Below are 22,664 nucleotides of genomic sequence, written 5' to 3' on the forward strand. Positions count from 1 at the left end.
CTAGCAATGGGCTAACCCACAAGTAGTTGCTAAGCCCCATCTAGTCATACAGTATAGCTGCTGTTTTAAATCATAGACACTCCCAAATATTATCAATTTTAATGAAAGCTCTTAAATAATCTCCACAGTTGTAGTTAGACTAGTTGCCTCTAAACAGTGTTTTCACTGATTGCTGCTACGTGGCTTACTGTAAGACTGCTTTCTTTTCCTGCATTCTATTCATAGTGTAAATTAATCTAGGTTATTATCATTTGCCTCAGATTTTGCCGATTAAAAATGAGGAAAGGTAGAATAGTATTATTGCTTTGAAAGTGACAATTAGATATCTTGTACTGCCTTAGGTTGCATTTCTGCTTGTTTTCCTAATTTCCTTTGAATACTGCTTTGCATTTTTCTGTCTTTTTGCCTCTTTTATCTTTCATAGGGATTGTCAGCAGAACATTCTAATGTAATTATTCGTGGATCCTGTTCTTGCCATGAAATTCCTTTCTTGCCACAAACCCCTGTGATAGATTCCCAGTGGTATTTCTCGTTGACATCCTCCTAGCTCTGCAGTTTTCCTACCTGTGTCCTGGTCATGTCATTGAGGAGAAGGAATATAAAAACCTCTTTTTGTAAAAGATAAATATCCCTGCATGTTAACTTTAACTGGCCTGACTATTGAACATGAAATGCTGTCTGTTTCCCCATGCAACAACACCAGTGTCGTAGCTCCGCTATGTACTGTGGTTTAGAGCAGCAGGTCTGAGGAGTCAGGTGGTGGTGTCACTGTCATTGAGTAGATATTTCTGTGGCCGTGCCTGGCAAATAAGACTACACTCTTAAGAAACAAAAATGACATGTGATAATGAAGCAAAGGCCAACCCATTGCAGTAGGCAGAGAGAAAGCAATATCAGTTGTGTTCCCATTCAAGTGGAAGACTGTAAGTCGGCATGTAACCGGGTGTTGAACTGGTGCATTAAGCAGCAGTTGTTGCAGAACAGAAATTACACAGAGAATATTCTCTAACAGGAGAAGTAAAGAAAAGAAATATCCTGGAGAAATGAGGGGAATACTGTGTATCCAAGACCTCAGCTGGGTTACGGTGGCATTTACTCAGTGGTAGGGATTTGGTACAAAGGTCTGCTAGTTCAGTTGCTCAGCTTTAGAGAACATATTAACAGGATCTAAAAGCCTTTCTTCTTGTTGTTTTTCTTTCATTTAGTTTTTTTTATGTCTTAGCCTTCATTATCCAAGATTCCAGTCTACATTAGATTAGATTTTCAGAAAGAAAAAAAAAAAAAAAAAAGAAATGTTTAAAGAAAAATAAAAGAGTAAGCATTAGGTGGAATGAAGATTTTCCTTTTGGAAAAAGGAATTTCTTTTAGCAACAAAGAAGCCCAAGTCCTTTTGTCAGAAGGACTTCTGCAGCTGCATGCAGTTACAATAGAACAGCCTTCCTAATGAATGCTGGAATATATCAGTGTTATATATTACAGTCTGACACCTCATACTTGTGCAAAGCATTTGTAGACATAGCGAGAAGAATCTAAAAAAAGCTCTAGATTTATTTATTTTTTCTTTTTTTTTTTTGCAGTAACAGACTAGTGTGAGCATGAAAGAAAGACATGAAAGACAAAGTGTGGCATAAATCTCAAGCGAAGTTTAGAGGTTTTTGACAGCGAGCACAGACATAGCATATGTAGCTAACATTTGGACTTTGTGGTCAGAACAGTCAGGTTTCTGCTAGAGAATTACATGTTATATCAGTAGATAAGAATATTTGGTTAATAATTTGACCTCTTATTAAATAGTAATGAAAATATTACAAATGTCAGTAAAAAAGGTCCTTTGCTGGTGTAGTAATTAAGGCTTTTCTAAATTTTTTCATGTCTTTGGCATACTCTGACATGTGGCAGCACCTGAAAATCTCTTGATTTGACATTTGAATTTGGACTCAGTGAAGTTTATCCTTAGACACTGCTTCATAATGTCATCTTTGTCAGAGACTGTTATTTTAGTATCTGTGGACACCGGTGAACAAGGTACAACTCCTATACTCAAAGCTGCTCAGTAGGATTGGCAAATTGTTTTAGTGATAAATGTTTTCCATTAATCATTAGTGCTATGTAGCTGTGCTGTGGTCATCTCGTCTTGCCAGGCTTGTACCTTTTCTGTTACTTAAATTGTGTAGTAGTCTGCTCAGGCCTTATTTATGTAGGTGTGTTTAGAGGCTGTGAGAGTAATGAGACAGAGCATCCTCTGCCTCATGCATTGGAAAGACAGAAGTTAACTTGCTTCCTCTCCTCTCTCTTTGCCTCTTCAAGGGGTACAAATTATCCAAGAGGTGGAAAAAGGGATAAAGCTAAGTTCTTTCACTCTCTTGATATACGCTGTCATCCACTGAGGAGAATTGATTCTGTGTGAGGTAAGATGTAACCCATAGGGATGCGCCGTACCTGCTCCTCAGTCTTGGTTTCTCTACCCAGCTCCCAAGAGGTTGAGAACTATCTCCTTAGTATTTCAGAGCTCTTAATGAACGTGCCCAATCTATGATACTGGCAATGAATCCCCTTGTTTCACTGAGGCAGTGCCTCTGTAATTATGTAATGCTTAAAATCACTATTTTTATTATTATCCTTGATGATTATTAGGATTATTACTTGTAGAAGCATATTGCTGCTGTTTTTCAGAAGTCAGTTTATTTTTACAACCAACATTTAAGGAAAGCATCTGTGGTGACAGAATAGTTGAATTGCTAAAGATAAAGTAGGATGGTAGTGGGAGATAATTACGCCTATCTTCATGTTAGAGCAGCACTGAAAATACAGTAATGGAAAGGAAATTGATTCGTAAATCACAATATATGGTTAATAGTATGTAAGTCAGGTATTGTGTATTTAGACATTTAATATTCAGGCATTTTAGATGTTACTGAAATTGTGTAGAAAATCTTCAACATTTGGCCTTTTTATTATTGCAAACATTGTATTACATCTTGAAAGAGAGAGCAATGCATTAAAAAAAAAAAAAAGAAAAGACTATGAGAAATGAACACAGTTTCAGATGATAGAGAAAGCCAACTCTTAATCCTGTTTGTGGGCTTGGCTCCAGTTGGGCTAGCCATGTGGGTATGGGAAGCAGGATTTGGAAGCAACAATGCTGAGAAGGCATAGGCACAGAGAGATGGAGGATGCAACAGCTAAGCTATATTCTGCATTTCTAGAAACACTGGGATGTAGAAAGGAGAGTTCCTCTCTCCAGTGGTGTGATACAGGAACATGGGGAATACTGACTGCATTGTTTCGAGAGCAACTGAAGAGTTTGGGGAGTTCAGAGGAGGGGATTAAAAGTAATTAATGAGATCTAATAAAAAGAACTAAATATGTATAGTTGGGTTAAATGGTGACTAATGTGGCCTGAGGGGAAAAAACAGCCCACAGATACTTGAGGGATGGAACTCCTCTCGAAGAGGGAGAGAAGAAGAATTATTTAGCATAAAGGATGAGTTCTAGTTATAAGTTAAATGAAGAAATAAAGAAAAACTTAATCTGAATATTGAGAACAATTTCCTGAATGAGAGCCCTGTTGTTGCTCCCTGGAACAATAAGCCCAAAGAAGCGTGGGAACCTGGCTTCTCCCTGTATTAAACACTTGTCTGAAAAATAACGCAAATATTCAGTGGGAACTGTCTTAACTCTTGCAAGTGGGAAGAGAGAGGGTGGTATCACCATGGGCTTACTGCCCCTTGATTCTCTGAAGGAATGAAACATTCCTGGGCATATTTTTCTTCCAGATTTTTTTTTCTCCTGAGAAATCATTTCAAATTTCACAGTACATCAGCAGCTATAAATGTGAGCAGACATGGGTCACAGTGTGACCTAGCAGCAATGGAGAACACCCGCACTGTGGGCTGTGCTGACAGCTGTGGGTCAAGGGGAGCAGTTATCCCCTATGACTGTGTTTGGGCACTGTGTCCAACTTTGAGGCACACAGTACAAGATGCATGGAGAAGGTGGAGAAAGCTCAGTGGGCACCACTGGATTGAGCAGGGGGATAGACAGAGACCACCCTTCCTATTGAATTGTCCTGAAGTCTTACGCAGCATTAGTTTGGTTTGCTGGGTGCCAGTAGTGTACATCAGATAATCTTCAGAAGTTTTTCTTAGGATGATTCATTCCAGTTTGTCTTACAGTAAAGTATGAATTAATGTATGAGCTTAGGAAGAGAGTGAATAACTTTACTGGTATAAGGACCACTCTGATGGTTTTTTTTCTTGTTAATGAGGTCTTCATGTTTTTACTTTGTACAGAACCTGTGCCATTGGGCTATACTATGATAAACGATTTTTCCTGGGAGAGAAAGAAAACTGATGCAGAAACAGTGTAAACAGCATCGAATCCTTGAGGCAGTTCTGTTTGTCTAAGCCATGCATGTGTCACTGGTGTGTGGTGTCCTCACTGTTCTGGTGTTCCCTTGATGACATATTCCTGCTTCTGTTCTCACTCACATCCCCTCTGTGCTGGTGATGCTGCTGGCAGTGCCTTTCTTCCAGGCGAGTTGCTGTGTGCTGGCTATGCAGGCTGTATGAGATGCCATTCTGCTGGCAGCTTATGCAAATGCCGTCTCTCTGGGCTTCTGCACACATGTAGAGAGATGGTGCAGTGCTGCACAGAGCATCTCTTTGCTAGTAGGAGATCGTGCTTCACTTGCTCTGACATTCTGCCTCTTGTGCTACCATTATACCCAGACCAGCTGAGGATAAATTGCTTTAACATCTGAATTTTACGCGGGTATAAACAATTAATGAGTTTGCAAGGCAGTGAAAAATCAGGCCTCAGATCCTCAGCCCTGCATGGTATGTCATCAGCCCTGAGCAGACGCTGCTGGTATGTGAATGAGGAGACATGCAACAGTGATTTTTAAACTCTCAGTGGATTTTTTTTTTTTTTTTGTGAACACTCTTAAATCAAACTGCGTTTTGAAGACTGAAATTGAAAGCTATGTCATGGCAACAGCTGGGAGCAAAGTAACAGGCTGGAGGGGGTGGGTAGAGACAAAAGAAAGAGCCCCAGTGGCACAGAAGGAGCACAGGAACTCATCTCTCATGCTGCTTCTGGCTGCCCCTTGAGTTCATGCCACTGTATGCTGACCCATCTCCCTTTTTCTCCCCCCTGCTGTACGGGCATAACTCTGTGCAGGACTGTGATGTGTGCTGGATCATTGGGATGAATGGCAGCTGTCTGTGCTGTGCTCACTGCTCCTCTGCCCCACAGGGGTGTCCTGTCTGTGCTGCCAGCAGGGCAGCTGGGCACCTGTAGCTCAGTTTCACTGGGACCTGGGAGTGTTGGCTTTTGCACCCAAATGATTGGATTTGCCCTTCATAGCCACCTTTCTGACAGCCCAGATTTGAAAGTATATAAGATAAATATGTGCTGCAGCCAGGTATATTATGTATTCTTTGCTATGTAAATTATGCATAGCTCATTTAGCTGCAGTGGTAGAAATTACATTATGTGCATGTGTGTATCAGAATCGTGTATATTTAAAAAAATGTAACCTCTTGAGCTGTCTGCAAAGGAATTCTTGAGTTACAAGTTAAATGGAGTTCCAGCATACCTTTCTTTCCCTGATTCTCCAGTCACGTGTTTTGTGCGCCTTGGTACTTCACATCCATGTTCACACATTAGATAGGTGGGAAGAGAGAAACAGATGCAGCTTCTTTTAACAAGCTGAAGGGAGAAGTTTGCAAAGTGCTGTTCAAAACCTGCTTCCACATGAGAAATGTATAGCAGGAGCAGGTATCGGGTGAGTGATGGGAAGTTACTGTGAAATTCAGTGGGGCTGTGTTCTTGGATGAAGTCTTTTCAGCACTGGCAGCGTGTGCCAAGGGAGTTTAAGCTCTTCCATTCCTTCTGGCTTTGCACCATCCCTGTGGATTTGGAGATCTATGCGGCTGTCTTTTGTTATCTCGGTACTATTGCCTTTGAGGAAAGCTGCAGGTCCAGCCAGGAACATCTGAACAAAATGTTTTATTATCACACATGAAGAAAAGTTACTTGCATTTGATTATCTAGCCATAATGTAGTAATGATAATGATGGATTGGAAAGCAATGTCAGTAATGCATTATAGTTATTTGGATGGTGAATCAAAGAAGTTCCAGTATGTTCTTTGCTATTTTTTTAATAACTTCCAGTAGGCCCATTTTAAAGTGTAATCAAAACAGCCTGCTTTCTTGGTTTATGCGTTAGCTATTATGAGAAGTTGCTAGCATGGAGCTATGCAGAAGATTTTTGTGTGTAAAAGATGTGCCTACATGAGTCATTCTCTTTTTGGTTCAGCATAGCAAGAACTGATTGGATCAAAATAGTTGAACATTACATTAGCCATTAATAATGGATATTTTAACTTGCTATTTTTATTTTTATTAGTTGACCTAACTTTCATCCTTTGTTTTTTTCCCTCCTACTTTAACAGTCATTTATGAATTAGAAGGGTTTTAGTTTCACATCAGAAGAGGCAATTTCATAGTAATTCAGGATAAAGAGTGGGACAAATTTTAAGGACACCATGAACCAGCTGCTATGAAATCATACAGAAGTATGTGAAGTGACAGCAACTTAGATTTCCTCAAAATTTGCCCTAGATGTACTGTGTAGAGTTATGTTAGTGCATAAAATATTTTTTTCTTTTTTCCTGAGTTTTGTAAAGTTTCTTGGTGGCACTGCCTTTCTGTGTAAGTTAGTACTTCTGAGCTGTACACCTGAGCAGTCTGGGGAGAAGCAGCAGTGGTTTGCAGGAGGGAAGCTCCACAACCCTAGGTAGTGTCCACAGAATGGGTTATTTTGTTTCTCTTTTCATGTATGCTGAAGCTTAAAAGGTTATGCATATGTAGCTTTAAGGCACTGGGACGTTTCACTGGACTTTGCAAAGTTCCAGTACACCTCTTTTTCCTTCACATTTAATGGCCATAGTGACGATGAGTTGATAGTTGCACTAGATGATCTTAGAGGTCTTTTCCAACCTTAATGAGTCTCTTTTTGTGACCAAAGCCACGTGCCAAATTGTGTTTTGCTTGGCTATTTGTCCAAAATATGAAGATATTCCAGCTTCTTTGGTAAATGCCAAAAGATGCCTTGTGCTCAAAAATGTCAGGTTTTAAGCTGTTGACTGAGTGGTAAAAGTAAGTCATTGCAATAAGCGATGTAAAATAACCCCTAAAATAACCTAGAAGCTTAGGAAACTGAGCACCATATCATGCCCTGTGTTGCTCCTCTGTATCAGTAGAGAGGGAGCATTAAGTCTCTCCACCAGCAACACTGGGCAGAACTGTAGCACTCACAGGCTAAGGTGATTCTTTACTTGTTAGCTTTTGGATGGGAAGGTCCTCCTTCGCCAAGAATCAGCCTCATGCCTCATTGAAAATGTTGTCATTCTGTCCTAAGGAATTCAGACCAGTATGTACAACACACTGACTGTTGTCCCTCTCCTGGCTTGTCATTTGAAACACAGACCTGTCTGTCCCTCAGCTTTGGAATAATTCAGATATTGTGGAGGCTTAATCTCCTTGACGCTTTCTTCCACTAATTCAGCCTACAAGGATTTATGTAACCAATATTATTACAGACTAATTAAAGCTAATAATCTTCAAGTGGCCGCACGTAGTTATTTATTCTTCCTTAGCTTGTGGCAATGTGACAGACGGTGTTCAAGCATCCAGAATAACTGTGCCTGCTTCATGTTACATAAGATGAATCCTTAAAATAGACTGCTGAGACAATTTCTGTTTGAGCTTTTTTTACTACTCAGTGAGCTTCAGAATATCAGAAAATTGTCCTTATTTAATAAGCCATTGTGACTGCCCTTCTGCTGAAATCTTATTTAATCTTGATGAAAAAAAAAACATGAAAATAAGCTTTTTCTTTTTTGTAATTTGACTTTTTCTTGCATTATCAGAGAGAGAGATGGTGTAGTCATACGCCCTTCATACACCCTTGGTTCCCAAATCTGTTCAGCCAGCCTGTGTGTGCTTGCAAGCCACTTTTACTCCCATCCAGGTACTTAGGAGTTGATGTAATTCACTGCCCTGTTGTCTTCTCTTCTAGTCTTAGCATTACTGTAATCTCCCCCTTCAGGCTACTGAGTGTTTTCTACTTCCTTCAGTAGCATCAGGGATACACATCAGTGTGCGGGATGGGGCCCACAAAAAGGAATTTCTTCTGTAACTCAGAAAATGCCTGTTCCTGAAATGTGTTGTTCCTGAAATGTTGATCCCATTAGTTTCAGTGGGAGCTAAGCACATCACAAGAGTTGAGGTCCTTGCAAAACTGAACTTGTGCAGCAGATTTATTGTACGTTCAGAAACAAGTGAATCTAAGATTGGCCTCAATGAGCTTCAAAGCACACTGCTGTCTCCCAAGATTCATTGAAACTGCCCCTATTGATATTGATTTGCATTTAACATGATGTGCACCTCCATGCAGCAGTAAAGATGTGAAATATAAAGGTATAAAAAGCCCCTGTGGATATACCGTTTCTCCTGGTACAACATGCTGTCTAATTATGTGTCACACAATCCATAATTTTTTTTTCTGTATCTTCATTTTCAGAGACTGTTATCTAGAATAATATTCAAATAAATCCAGAGGGGAGTATAAATGAGCTCTAGCCTGGAGAAAATGGCAATGAAAGTCTGACTTTATGTAGTAAGCAGAATCTGATAGTAGGGCAAAGGACTGCAACATCACTCTTGAGTGGCCACAGGTGTGTGTTAGTAATGGGCCAAGTGCATTTTATCCACCTGCCGAGTTTCCAGTATTATTTGATTAAATGACTTGATAGGACAATAATGGAAAAAGTAAAACAAAACAAAAAACAAACAAAAACCTCATAGCTTTTCAACAGAAAAGATCATCTAATCAAATGACAGAAAAAAGAAGCTACTGATATTGATGAGTCAGAAAGATCTGCGGGCTGGTAACTTTGTCTGACATGGTGCTGTTCTATCCCAGCTTAAGTGTGAAGCAGGGAGGTGATGTTTGTCCAAGCTAAGAAGACCCATTGCCTGTGCCATGTTCTTCTGTGTTATTGCTCTTCAGTCTCTGCAAGCAGGACTGGCTTGGATGGAGATGTGTTCAGGGAAAAGTAAGATGGTTTCCATTGTGTTTGTGTGTTCAGACATAACCTAGTAAGGACATTTTTGTTGGGAGGTGTATTTCTTCCTGCCAAAGCAATTGTGTCAGTACAACATCCTCTTGCATAACTGCAATTTTATCATTAGTTGGTACTTTACATTATATTCTGCTATTCCACTTGCTGAATGAGAATAAACTGTGTGCCAGAATAAATACCTTCACACTAAGAGGCTTGTTTGCTATAACCATACTGCTGAAAGTGGTGTAACTTAAGTTTAGTTTTTAAACTCTGTGGCTTGTTGAGAGTGCTTTTTTTAGGTCGTGAGAAGGGAAAGTGTTATAATATTCTGGTATCTGCTAATAGTTTTGGAAAGGGCTGATTGTAATCTCTGTTTGCTGGGTCTGAGGACATGGAAGGATCAAGGAGGGAGGATGAAGGGGGAACCTGCCTGGAGCTCCTCAGGGTTCTGCGCTATTTCGTTCTGAGCCCAGGAGGCCTAAACTGATAAAGCTAGGCAGCCTAAATAAGTCTCAAATGGATACCTTACAGATGCAATGACTTTTTCATTTTGATCTTAAACTTCAACAGGAGAATGTTTTACTACAGAAGAGATGGAGAATTTAATGCAAAGAGGAGACCCCAGATGTGTCAGATCACCATTGGGTTACACCATTTTAACTACACTGCACATTCAATAAGATTGCTGTCCTCTCTTGTTTAAATCTGATAAAAAAAAATCAGTTGAGAACAGAGTCTCATGACATTGGAAACTGAATTCTCTGTTTTAACTTCTGGCTAGCTATTGTGTATAAGGGTTTACATTTAGTTAAAATGACCAATATGCCAAGTGTATCAGGGATGATCAGATTTTCAGAATGGAAAAAAGGGGGTAAACACAGAGTGGAGAAGCATTTGGATTGCTTGTGCCTTGCTGTAGCTACGGTAGAACAAAAAGGAAGAATGTGACTCTCTGTTATCTTTTTGTTTGGAAATCAAAGAATACTCAGATCTTTCTGCATGCAGGATTTGATCTTCCAGCTTACCAATAACACAAGCTACAAGGTATCAATGTAAACAATCAATTTTTTCAAAAAGATGGGAAAAAAATCCAGTGCATATATTTGTCATCCAACATGTTTAATTTGCCATTATGAAATGGGTTATCAAACAACTCTAATTCCAACTGATGGATTTCAGGTTCCTTCCCCAGGACCGAACTGATACCTTGTAGTTCTCTGCGCACTGTATACTCTAGTCCTTCTTCCACAGAGCCCATATCCCGGAAAAACATACAAAGAAGATGAATCAGAACTCTTGTGAGAATTTGTGATGACAAGAAAGCCCTGTCTGTGGAAAGATGAGGCAACCAGTTTAGGAGATAGACAATTCTGGAAGATGATTGTATCCATATGCCTGTTCAAAATAGGAAGAGAATGCTTCAGTTTTAAAAATCAACAGTAGAACAAATTGTGCAAAAGTGGGGTTTTTTTTTGTTTTTTTTTGGTAGCTGCATAAAATCATTTAAAATGTTTGAATAATCACCTCCTTGGTAGTGGATTTCTCATGCGTTCATGGTTGGAGAACGGGCTTTCATTCTGACTGTACTGCATGAAACATTCACACCTAGTTCTCATTAGAGCAAAATGCAACGCTCCAGCATGTGGATGACAAAAATATACCACAAAAGATTTGTCACAGAAGAAAGTAAATTTTTAGTTTTCATCTTGAGAGAAAAGATTTTTCTGGTGTGCGTTTGCCATGGGCCTATGGGACTTAGAGGCTGCAGTCCTTTAACAGTCTAGAAGAGCCAACAAGACCCTGGCTTAATTTGTCTGATTGTCTACCTCCAGAATCAGTTTTAGCTGTATTTTATAAATATTTAACATGACCTAGTGACAATAAATTCATGTAGAACAGAGGATTGCATGTGGGTATGAAGTGATCAGTAGAGGCTGATGTTCAAATGAAATCAAATTCTTCTTTATCTATGATAGGATGCATTTAGAAGATACCTTTTTTTTTTGCCTAAAATTCTGAACCATAATAAATATAATGTTTAAGAAGAGGTATTTTTATAAATACTTTTGCTAAGAAACAAACAAACAAAAAAATGCCAAATGCTTGTTTGCGTAGCAGTTTGCATGAGAAGTACCTTCAGAACTGAAAATAAATTGGCTTTCACTGAAATTTGTAAAGGTAATAAAAAAAAAAGCTGGAGATTAAAGTCTTTCTCTTACTGGTCTAGTGGTTGGTGACCCTGCCTGTAGCAGGGGAGTTGAAACTAGATGATTATGGTTCTTTTCAACCCAGGCCATTCTATGATTCTATGTCAGTACCACACCTCTCTACTGTTCACTTCTTCCTGGCATTGACTTACCGCTTTGTGTTTAATTCCGTGTTTTTCATTTCACTTGACTGGAAGTAGGAAAAGAGAAGTACAAAAGTGTTGCTTAAATAGTAACAATAATTGCCAACTATTACTAGTGTTTTCCAGTTTCATAATTTTTTTCATTCTGGAGCATGATTAAGGCTAAATGTTAAGGTCAGCTCACAGAGGAGCCAGCAGAATGCAGAGCTAGAGGCTGGGCATGGGTGCCTTGTAAGATGAGAACATTTGATTCGTTGTAGTAATGATTTCTGAGGCTTCAGTAGTTAAACAGCGAAGGTCTTAAAGCACTGGAAGTGGTATGGGTGAACGTTTTACCTAACTTTTCCCCTAAGAAATGTAGATTTCAGTCAAATTATTTCATTGTCTTCTGATGATTTAGTTTATTTTTTTCCCAGATCAAGAATCAAGACTTTTAAAAACATATTTTGGTTATACATTTGCAATTTTTTTTTTCCATTTGTAGCTGGAAATCTGTTTCAGTTATATTTGAATTAATATTCTGAAAACAAAACCTTTCATTTTAGATTTAATAAATTGCTGAGACTGATGCTGAATGATTTAATTGAAAACTTTCAGAAGTAAGATATTTTGTAAGACAGAAGAGGCATAGTATTTTTATTATTCTGGTATGAGAAATGTGCTAATGTGTTTTAGAGTTCTGCTGGATCAAGCTGGATCAAACTGGAAGGGACTTCAGAGTCTTTCAAGTCCCACTCCTTCAGAGTCTACTCAGAGCAAGCTCATCTCTGAGATCAGATGGTTGCCTAGGGCTTGATTTGTTTGAGTTTTAACCCACCCCCTAGGACAGAGAATGGACAGCTTTGCTTGTCTGTCCACAAAATATAGCACCTTTTTCTTAAACCCCATCTTACTCTAATTTTTCAGCATATTCTTATTACCTTCTGTCCTCCCACAGTGCACCACACTGAAGTGCCTGACTCCATCATCTTTATGCCCTTCTTGTAGGTACTTTGGGCATGCTCTCAGCCTCCGCAAAGGCAGAGCAAGCAATTGTGTGATTCTGCTGAGAAGATCTTGATTAAATTACTATTTGCCATAGTTCATGAATTACGTTTCAGCAGAGTAAAGGTGGGGTCATAATATTTTGTTTTCTCTGCTTTGTGTATAAGCTATTGACAAGTGTGCAGCCTGTTAATAGCAGAACCTCAGTCTTGGACGTTAATGTATTATATATCGGCTCCAGTAGCTAAAGAACTAAATTACTTTAGGAAAAGATGTGCAAGGTGACTTATTTAATAAGCTGGAGCTTCTTCAAAACATGCACAAAACAAATTATACATTGCAAAACCCATGCTGTGCTTTAAGCTCATACCTTCTCAAATTGTGTGATGTATGTGTCTTTCCAGTGTGCTTCTGTTGGGCTCGGTAGAAGAAAGGTGAATTTGTAAGGGCCAAGAGAAAGCTGAGAAGAAATCCAAGTCTTGGCTACATGCTGGAGATGGAAAAAAATATCACTCAGTAATTGAAATATGGATGTATTTCAAAACATTTCATTATAGTGGTGCTTGTTTTATGCCACTGCTGAGGAGGAAGAAAAAATGCCTCTCTTGAAGAATTATTATTTCTAGGTAGTGACCTAAGTAAAAGACAGGACTTTAAGGAACTCTCAAACAAAATATTTCTGACTATAACAGAAGATTGATTGCTTGTCAGAGCTGGGCTTAAGTGTATTGAATTTCAGTGCATCAACATTGTCAGGATATTTTATCATTTGTATTCAGGTGTTACTTTAAATACACTGGCCTTGGAAATATTAACGAGGCAAAGAAAATGATAAAGCTTACCTGCCGTTTGGCCTTTTCATGTATCTCTTTAATTGTTCTGCCAACCAGAAAGTTAAACAATGACAAATTGGGCTGTGAATCTGTGTGCTGGCTGCTTTACTTCCTGGTATCATGAAAGGGTTTTGCTGGATGGGCCAGAAATAAAGCAGAATAGTTTCCTTCACAGTGTGTGTCCAGGTTTCAGCAATGAAGGTAATAAAATAACCTCAATCTTATAAGGCTCATAAAACTTAAAATTAAAAGAACGGCTTTATGTGATTTTAAGGACTGTTATTAAATGGCCAATGGTTTGTCAGCCTCTTGTTGCAAAGCTGCTCTTAGTCACGTTTCTGAGTTACGGCAAGAACTGTAATTATTTCTTGATGATGAGGAGAGTCAGCTGTGGACTGGCTAACCAGAAGTTCTGTCCCAGGGGTTGAGGTTTGGTGGGTGATCTCAGACATGAGGGACAGCTGTTTGCCAGCCAACCCTGGTGGTACTTCCAGCAGAGAACAGTGTAACAGTACATCTGTGCCCCTAATATTTTCCAGCTAATGCTTGAAGACTGACAGATCTGCGTATGTTTCTCGTTTTACAAAATAACAGTGCAAATATAAAACAGTGCACATCAGTTTTAATACTTAGGGGCAATGGTAACATCTTATTATCTAAATCTTACGTGTATTCAGGCAAGAATGCTTAACACCCAAAACGTGAGCTGGAATAGAGCTTGTTTAGGGCCTTTCCTTGCAAGATACTACTGCCCTCTTCTTCAGCAATGGTGAGATAGAAATTAGGGCTACTCTGGTCCATGGCTATCAGCTCCTGCTTGTGCAGTTTTCCCATGCGGCTTGATAATGCATTGCCAAGTAACTGTGACAGTAATTGATAACTACTTATATTTGAATTTCTTTGAGTTACAGTACATGTAGCTGTTTTTCTTCCTGTATTAAACTAGGGCTAAACATCTGATTTTATTTTATCTAAGTATAATGATTCAGTCTGCCTCATGCATTAAGTGTGCAGTGGACACTTATTCAACTCATCCTTAAGGTTTTCCAGGAATGGGATAATGCTGTGATTAGTTGTTTGTGTGACTACTATTTTTTATAAAAGTAGTTTTCAGATTAAAAAAAAAATTAGATTAATCATAAAAACATCCTCTGTGTAGCCTTTTTAGAATAAATTAAGCAACTTGTGATTTTTTTCCTGTGTTTTGGTGCTGAGCATTTTCTTAAGAGTTGTTTCTTTCATTTGGTGTTTTTTTGGATCAAACAGTAATGGCATGACAAACAGTTTTAGTATCTTGTTGTGTCCTTGTATAAATGTGAGTTTCACCCAAATAATAGTAGTATTGAACAGAGTCCTCTGTCCAGCACTATGTATTTGTGTAAGACTTGAGGTTCCTATTAAGCTATAGATTTTCAAGCATATTGATTTTTCTTCATCTTGTAGGAACTAAGAGCAGTTCTGATTTACACAAATTTGAGCTTAATATAAGAGCAAGGCTGAGCTGTTAATTCCACTGAGATTACCTATGTACAACAAGCCTCACATTTTATAAGGCATGTTCTGAATAAGCCCTATTTTGAGTGAATTAAATAATAAGTTAAAAATAATGAATTTCTGGACAGTTTTAATACAGTTCCGGGGGAGAGCACAGTTGCTAAGGCATTCTGGTCAAAACATCTGAATTAACCACCCAAGAAGTAAAAGACAGCAGCCTGGGATAGCTTTATTGTTGCTATGAAATTGAAGGCATGCATACAAATAATGAGAACAATAAGAGGCAAGTGTTTACTGGGCATTAGAGAGATGTTTATTATACCTTCTACAGCATAAGCAGAAAGTGCAAATTATCTCCAGATTTTAAAGGCATTGTAAAATAATTAAACACAAATACTAAGGATCTTCCTGGAACTACAAATCTAGAAAATGTTCCTCTGAGGATTCTTATTTCATTCTTTACATTGCTCACTAAGCTGCAATACCATGGCCCTGGATTTAGCCACACAGAGAATTACAGTGGTGTGAAGTTGCCCTGATTTTCATTCTTAGCTTATAATTCCTGTTGGAGGGCAGGGTCTGTGGGTTGGGACATGGCAAGTTGACTGCAAGTTTTGTAGCTCTGTCATTTTCCTTTCAGTTTGGATGATAAAAACTCATGGAGGGATAGGATAAAAGCCTTTGAGATCATTCTTTCTCTGCTCCTGTAGCAAGCTTCTCAGGCGATAACATCTGTTTGCAGCAGATGATGAATAGGCACCCTGCACCAAAACACCATTCACTTGTTAGTTAAACATCTTGTGAAGCATCTCCTGAAGAAGCTAGTACCGCCAGGTACAGGCTTGGATGGGTACAGTCTTTGCTGGATAAAGAACTGGCTAGATGGCCAGGCCCAGAGAGTGGTGGTGAATGGAGTTAAATCCAGCTGGTGACCAGTCATGAATGGTGTGTTCCCCAAGGGTCGGTACTGGGGCCTATCCTGTTCAATACCTTTATTGATGGCCTGGATGAAGGCATTGAATGCACCCTCAGTACGTTTGCAGATGACACCAAGTTTGCAGGAAGTGTTGATCTGATCTGCCTAGGGGTAGCAAGGTCCTACAGAGCAATCTGGACAGGCTGGATCACTGGATTGAAGCCAGTGGGGTGAAGTTCTGCAAGAACAAGTGCTGAGTCCTACACTTTGGCCACAACAACCCCAGGCAAAGTTACAGATTTGGGGTAGAGTGACTGGAAGACTGCGTAGAGAAAATGGACCTAGGGGCATTGGTTAATGCTTGGCAGAATGAGATGAGATTTTGCATGAGACCATATTTAGTATCACATGCCTTAGATTTTAAGGTTGGCAAAGTGCTTGCCATAGTAATTCAGTTATATTAGCAAGTAGATATGATTTAGAGCACTCAGTAGTGTGAAGTAGTTCAGTAAGTTAAATCAGTAGCAGCCAGCCTTAAATAAGTTTGAGGAAAGAAGAAAAGGAGGGGAAAGAATGATACAGACAGGACAGTGGAGCATATGGAACATCCCATTTTCGCAACAGTACCTAGTTCATCTCAGCTGTAATGTCACCTCAGTGAGCCTGTATGTTCTATATAGATGACTGGGAGAACCAGAATCAGTTTGGGATAGATTATGTCTCTGTAATTGGAAAATGTGCATATCATTATCAGTATCCAGTTTGTAAAGGCCATACGTAACTGATAAAATTAAGTATCTAAAGATCCTCAAGAGGCAGCTGTAGATTGACCCCGTGTAGCCAAAAATCAAGACTGTCATTTTTCATAGAAAAAGGCTTTATATGATTGTAATTTTGCTATATCACTTTGGTTCTGATGATATAGCTACATGAGGACCTATATGATATGATGACTCATTTAAATAAATCTGTTTACTAGAAACAGAAAATACACCATGAACCCATGTTTGTAAACATGTCAGTTGGAAGTAGTAAAAAATACTGGCAGAGTTCCAGAATGTTCTTGTTTTACATTCCATCGGTTAGTTAGGATTCTAAGAAGGCTACAATTTACTTAGTAGGTGGCAGTCAACAATTTCTACTTTTTCTCCAGGAAGAATTATGGCCAGGTTTTTTTGTTTACATGTCATCAGCAGGGCTTATTTGTTGATGATGAGGTTGAGCAATGTTTTCTTTCACTGGTAGGTGACAAATCAGAGACCATAGAAATTGATACATATGAACATTTCACTGTGTGTAACCAACACCGTTGGTCACGGATTTGTTACCTCTAGTGGTGTATTCATACATATATGCTTAGGGACTTCATTCAGGAGACTGATTTCCAAAGTAAACTTATGTCTGTTTTTCAACTCAGCGGAAAGATACATAAGGAAAAATAGTTTTCCGTTATTAAAGGTAAGGTTTTAATTATACTAGAGCAGACGATTAATCTCCTTTGAGGTTATAAAACCAGATCATCTTGAAGTAAGACATCCTTCCACATATGAAGTTCATGCCTTGCTTCTTCAGAACTGCACCTAGCAGAGAGTATTCTGCTTATGAAATGAAATGTATGCCTCCAAACAAAAACAGAGAGAGATTTTCAGCTATAGCGCAAATGTTGAAATCAAAGTTAGCTAGTGCATGATTATTTAGCCTCCCTCAAGTGCCTTTTTCTCTGTGGAAAATAAAATATATAAGTGAACATAATTTCAATTTTTGTTTTGTCATAGAAAAACTGATATATCAGCTCACTGGACTCTGTTATCTCAAATTCTGTTTCCAAGAATAATAAATACTGGATGCAACATAGTATAATATAAAACTCCACTAATGAATAATTACACAGAGATATGCACCTAAGGAAATTTCACATGTCAGTGGTAAAAGGTTTGTCAGGCACTGAAGTATGAGTCAGTTTTACTTGTCTGTGATGATCTCCGCTGACACAAATGTGAATAGTATTTTAATTATTCACCTAGGTGTCTAATCTCTGAATCTAACAAATCCACTGGCCTGACTGACCTCCACTTTGACAGCGAGTTCCAGAGTTTTAATTTTGCCTTGGATGATGTGTGACTGAAAACTTAAAAAGTGTCTCTTGAATTTTATTAGCAGTACCTTCTTTCTTATTAAATGAGAGGAAACAAATATGCTATGAGCTGTCACAGCCAAGTCCCACAAAGTACATATCTTACATGCAATTATGCCTGCATTACTCTGTTCAAGCTGAATGTATGTGAGCATTATGTATTGCAGGGAGGCATTATTTTCTTTAAGCAGCGTAACAGAAATTTTTGTTCTCACTTTTTTTTTTCTCCCACGACTATTGCTTAGCAAAAAAATGGTATACGGAGTTGTCCTCAGCTTCTTGAAACTGCTTTTTGAGAGCAGCCAAAGTTAATTTAGAAACCATGAATGTTCAAGCTGCTACTTCCACCCTGTTTCCTTGTAAATGCTGTAGTGTATTACCCAGATGCCTTTCCAAACAATGTATTTACAATTTTCCACAATGCCTTTTATTTTGTCTGAAGAGTTTCATCATCTTCATAGTTCATTCATTTATTACTACAAGTAGTATGAATGATTTTCTTAGTAGAAATGCTTGAGTCTTCCATAGCGGTGCCTTTCTTCTATGTTAAAAATTGATTATTTAATGAATTTCTGTTAATTTATCTCTCTATACTTGCTGAAAGGTATCTGAGAGTTTAGAGATAAAGTGTACTCTTTGGAAACTTATCTAGAGTACTTCCATTTCTTCTATAAATACCACAGATGATCTTCAGTTTTCAGAAAGTTTTCATCAATCTTGAATTGGCTTCCACCCTAAGGGAGATAGCTTTACAGTGTGTGTCTGACAATCCCAACACACCCATGGAATTTTGAGAGAAAAAAATACGTCCCCATTTCTACATAGGTGGGAGGTGCAAAGAATTTTAACTGCCTCAAGATATACCCTATTAAACTTGTATTTTGCAAGAAAAAAAAAGCAAAGAATGTTCCTTTGAGAAATAAACTCAGTCTTTTCAGTGAACCAGATGAACGTTGGAACCACTTCCCCTTACCTGTCAATTTGATTTGGAGTGAACTTTAATCAGGTTTCTAACATCCTCCTGCAATCTTAAATCTTGATCTTGTGATTTATTTTTTTTTTTTCCACTAATCTTCTAAGCTTTCAAAAAGTCTCCATCTGCTTGTTTATACAGAGACTTTCAGAAAAAACATTACAAATTAACTGAAGTAGTGACTACTTCAGTGACGCTGAAGGGCTTTAAATCAGTCTTCCTTTGGAAGACAGCTCAGTTAAATACATTAAAGACACTTCTGTTGTGAATGAGCGTGTCCACATCATGGTTCAATACTGTTTAAATTACCCACTTAAGAAGTTTAATTTGGATCAAGTTTCCTCAGTGTTTCTGCGGGCACTGTCCCTCTCCCTGTTGTACCCCACATATTACATCAGCCCGCATCATACATGAGCCCACTGTGCCACCCCTGTGTAGTTCACAGCTGATATTTCTTGGCTCAAGTGAGATGTAAAGTAACTAAGAGTATAACCAGTTATTGCCAGTACATGAAGCCAGGCTGCCATCATCGCCATTACTGCAGCAGTATGCATAGTCTCAAGCAGAAATCAGAGTCCTATTATAATAGAGACTAAATGAAAACAAATTAGCTGGCTCTTGTACAGTGAGCAGAGTATTAACAGCTGCTAGCTAGGCTGGGCTGGCAGTGAGCTGCAGGAATATTGGCGCTCCCATGGTCTAGACTGGGAGAGCCAGGCCTCTGACTTGCCTGCAAGAAAAAAATGTGACAATTTCTAATCTATGCTAGATCAAGTGGCCAAATCAGCTGCAGCTTGTGTGACCAGCAGCATTCAGAGTAATGCTAGCGGCCCAATCTGAATGCTTTTATTCATGGAAATATGCTTACAAGAAAGCCACACTGTGCTGCTTTGCAGTCTACATCTGGTTAAGATATACTTTCCTTCCTAGTTAAATGCTCTGGGAATTACCTGAGGCTTATTGCCTTTTTGATCTCTTTCAAAATTCAGTGAAGTCTAATATGGCTTATAAATGATTTTCTTGCCCTCCATTCATTGATTTTTCTCTCCTTGGGGAAAAACAGAAAACCCTACAAAGTGGAGAGAGATAGTTCATTGCTTTTTTTTCTCGTATGTTTTACCAGTTGAAGACCAAAAATATGAAGTAAAATGCAGGTTCTTCTATTTGAATGCAATCTCAAAGGTTGAAGATGTCAAACCAGAGCATAGCTTCAAGGTTTTGAATAGACTGGTATCTTTTCTTTAAGAAAAATGCTACCTATGGGCTTGATTGGTTCAATAAGTAGTTTGAATTAAACTATCAGCTTTGTAAAAGGAGCAGCATAATGTACAGAAGCATTTAGTGATGAAAGAGAGGTAAGGCTCAGGCAACATAGAAAATATTTTCTAGGAAATGCATATTCACCTGAGGTGTGTCAGCAAGACCATAGTGGGTAGAGCCCCTTATTCACACCTGAATTAATGAGCTTGACAATGTAAAAAACCATAGTAAATTTTTTACTGTGTTTTTTTAATACTTGTATGTTCAGTTGTTGCACATAGTAAAAGATTTTGCTTTAAATATTCTAATGGAACCAAGGCACACGAAAGATCTTTATTCAGCATGGGCAGCTTTATAAATATGTGAAAGCTGAAATCACTGAACCCTTTCCAGTTATTTAATTATTACTAGGAAGAGGAACATTTTCTTTTTTTCCATTTGGTTTTGACCTACTCATTCCAATTGTACTTTAAAAAAAAAAAAAGAAAAAAGTAAAAAAAGAAAACAGGCAATCTTAGAGAATACCAAGTTATGAATACCAGTGTCTTAATAAAGCAGAAAGGGACAAGGGCAAAGACAAGGAGATAATAGAGAAACTTCTGAGTTGTAATTCTTTGTCAAGTAAATTAAAATCCCCTACTTTTCTTTTATTAAAACCTAATCTGTCTGGAACTGCTTTTCATTTGCCATTGGCTAAAAGAGTACACACTGGGAATGCATGCAGTGCACTCACGATCAGCTGACATATGGCAGCTTCATGCCCAGAAGTAATTTGTTCATGTGTTTGAGACATCTGATACAAACACGAGGTATTTATGTACCAGAATGAAAAAAAAATTATATACACACATATATACACACACACACACACACATATATATATATATATATACATATATTCAGTCTTTTTTCCCTAGCTTCTTGAGACAAAATAATCACTTTTAGAAGTTCAGAGTTGGGTAATATATACTGATATCACCATAATGAAGCAAAAGTTTCTTAAAACCTAGTAGGATTTTATATTACTGGTCTTGACTGTCACACTTTAGCATGATAAGGAGAGCTACTGTCAATATAGACTTCTTTTATACCTATCTCAAGTCACGATCTGTCTGCCAAAACAAGGCATGAAAGTAGCCTCATGTATTATTATATCCAGCTTTCCTTGGAAATTATACTTTAGTTGATCTGCACTGTTTAAAGTGTCCATTTTGCAAAAGGGAAACCCTGGGGCAGCATCGTTAATATCAACACTATCCCTGGGTAATGCAGAATGAATTTGTGTTGGGACAAAACAGCTGCAACAAAGGCTGTGTTGAATTGTACTGAATGTTTCTGTTCTTAATCAAACAAACCTGTAATCTATACAAACTTTGGTTTTCCTATCTAATATTGTAGTTTAAAAACAGTCTTTGTTGTTTTCCCTATTTAGTGGTTAATGCAGTTGGTATGATTGCCTCAATCTCATTGCAAAGAGTAATATTTTCATTGGTCACCATTTGTTCAGTGTTTAGATTGTCTTGTATTTTAAGAATTGCTATAAATTTAAAATAGCTTGTGCACTTCTTATGCCTCAGAAATCTACCTGAGCATTTAATACTAATTAGCATTAACAATGACTCATTATATCCAAACACTGCACAGGTATTCAATTTTCAACTGGAGATTTATGAATGACAAACAGTTCTGTGTCAACCACTTGGTGACTGAAATGAGTTTTATAATAGAAATTGACATATAGCTCATTGATTTAATTGGAGGTTCAGGAGCTTTCTTGCAAGCTGACTTATTTAAACAGATGAGACAGTGACAGAGGCTTGGTTCAGACCCTACTTAATGCAAATTATACCAGAATATAATCAGAATAATAAAAGTGTTGGAATCAGAGTGGTCAACATTGAGATATATCGTAAGTGGATGGTAACCTGGTAATAACCTTTGTTTATTTTTGACTGCTTCTGTTGATGAGTTTTGGAATGATTTATCTTACCCTTGTCATTTTTCCCACAGAGCCGCTCAGAAATTGAACCTGTCCTCCAAAAAGAAGAAGCACAGGCCTTCTGCATCATCTGTTCCTGAGTCTCCTCTCTTCACTACCAGCTTCAGCAGTATCCTTCAGGCTTCCCCACCCCCTGCACCACCTTGTTTGTTGAGAGCAGTCAGCAAAGTGAAAGACACCCCTGGTGTGGGCAAGGTAGGCATCTCAAAACTCTTATTATCTATGGGAGATAATTTTCCTTTCTTCGGGTAAAACATCCAGTGAATTAGAGGAGCTTGTCCTTTCTTGCATGAAGTATACAATTGGTCCCTGCATAGGGACAAAGAACTGGCAATATTAATTACTTAAATGCGTGAGCTTGTGATTGGGTTGAAGTTGTCTTGAACACAGGCAGCCCTAATTGTGCAGCAGTAAATTTTGAGCTCCTAGTTACACAAAGTGCAGTTGCACTGGAGCCTCTATGTTACCTAGTGGTGATGATGTCCATTCTGTTAGCGTTTGTGGTGTGGGTTGGTCCCTGTGGCTGTGTTTTAACTGTGTAGAAGGTGCTTGCCATGGCATATTCTAGATTCCTTATGCTCTTGTT

At 38.4% G+C, this 22,664-nt stretch overlaps 1 protein-coding gene across 1 annotated transcript in view; it reads left to right on the plus strand.

The window, feature by feature from the left end:
- The window catches only part of KIF26B (kinesin family member 26B), a 280,597-nt gene that overhangs the window by 157,313 nt on the left and 100,620 nt on the right, over positions 1-22,664 (plus strand). The window contains exon 5 of the mRNA XM_052673160.1: positions 22,090-22,273. Within this exon, the coding sequence (XP_052529120.1) occupies positions 22,090-22,273 (184 nt within the window). The remainder of the gene's footprint in view (positions 1-22,089; positions 22,274-22,664) is intronic.

This window comes from Tympanuchus pallidicinctus, unplaced genomic scaffold (assembly GCF_026119805.1).
Source record: "Tympanuchus pallidicinctus isolate F22 unplaced genomic scaffold, pur_lepc_1.0 scaffold1, whole genome shotgun sequence".
Classification (NCBI taxonomy): Eukaryota; Metazoa; Chordata; class Aves; order Galliformes; family Phasianidae; genus Tympanuchus; species Tympanuchus pallidicinctus.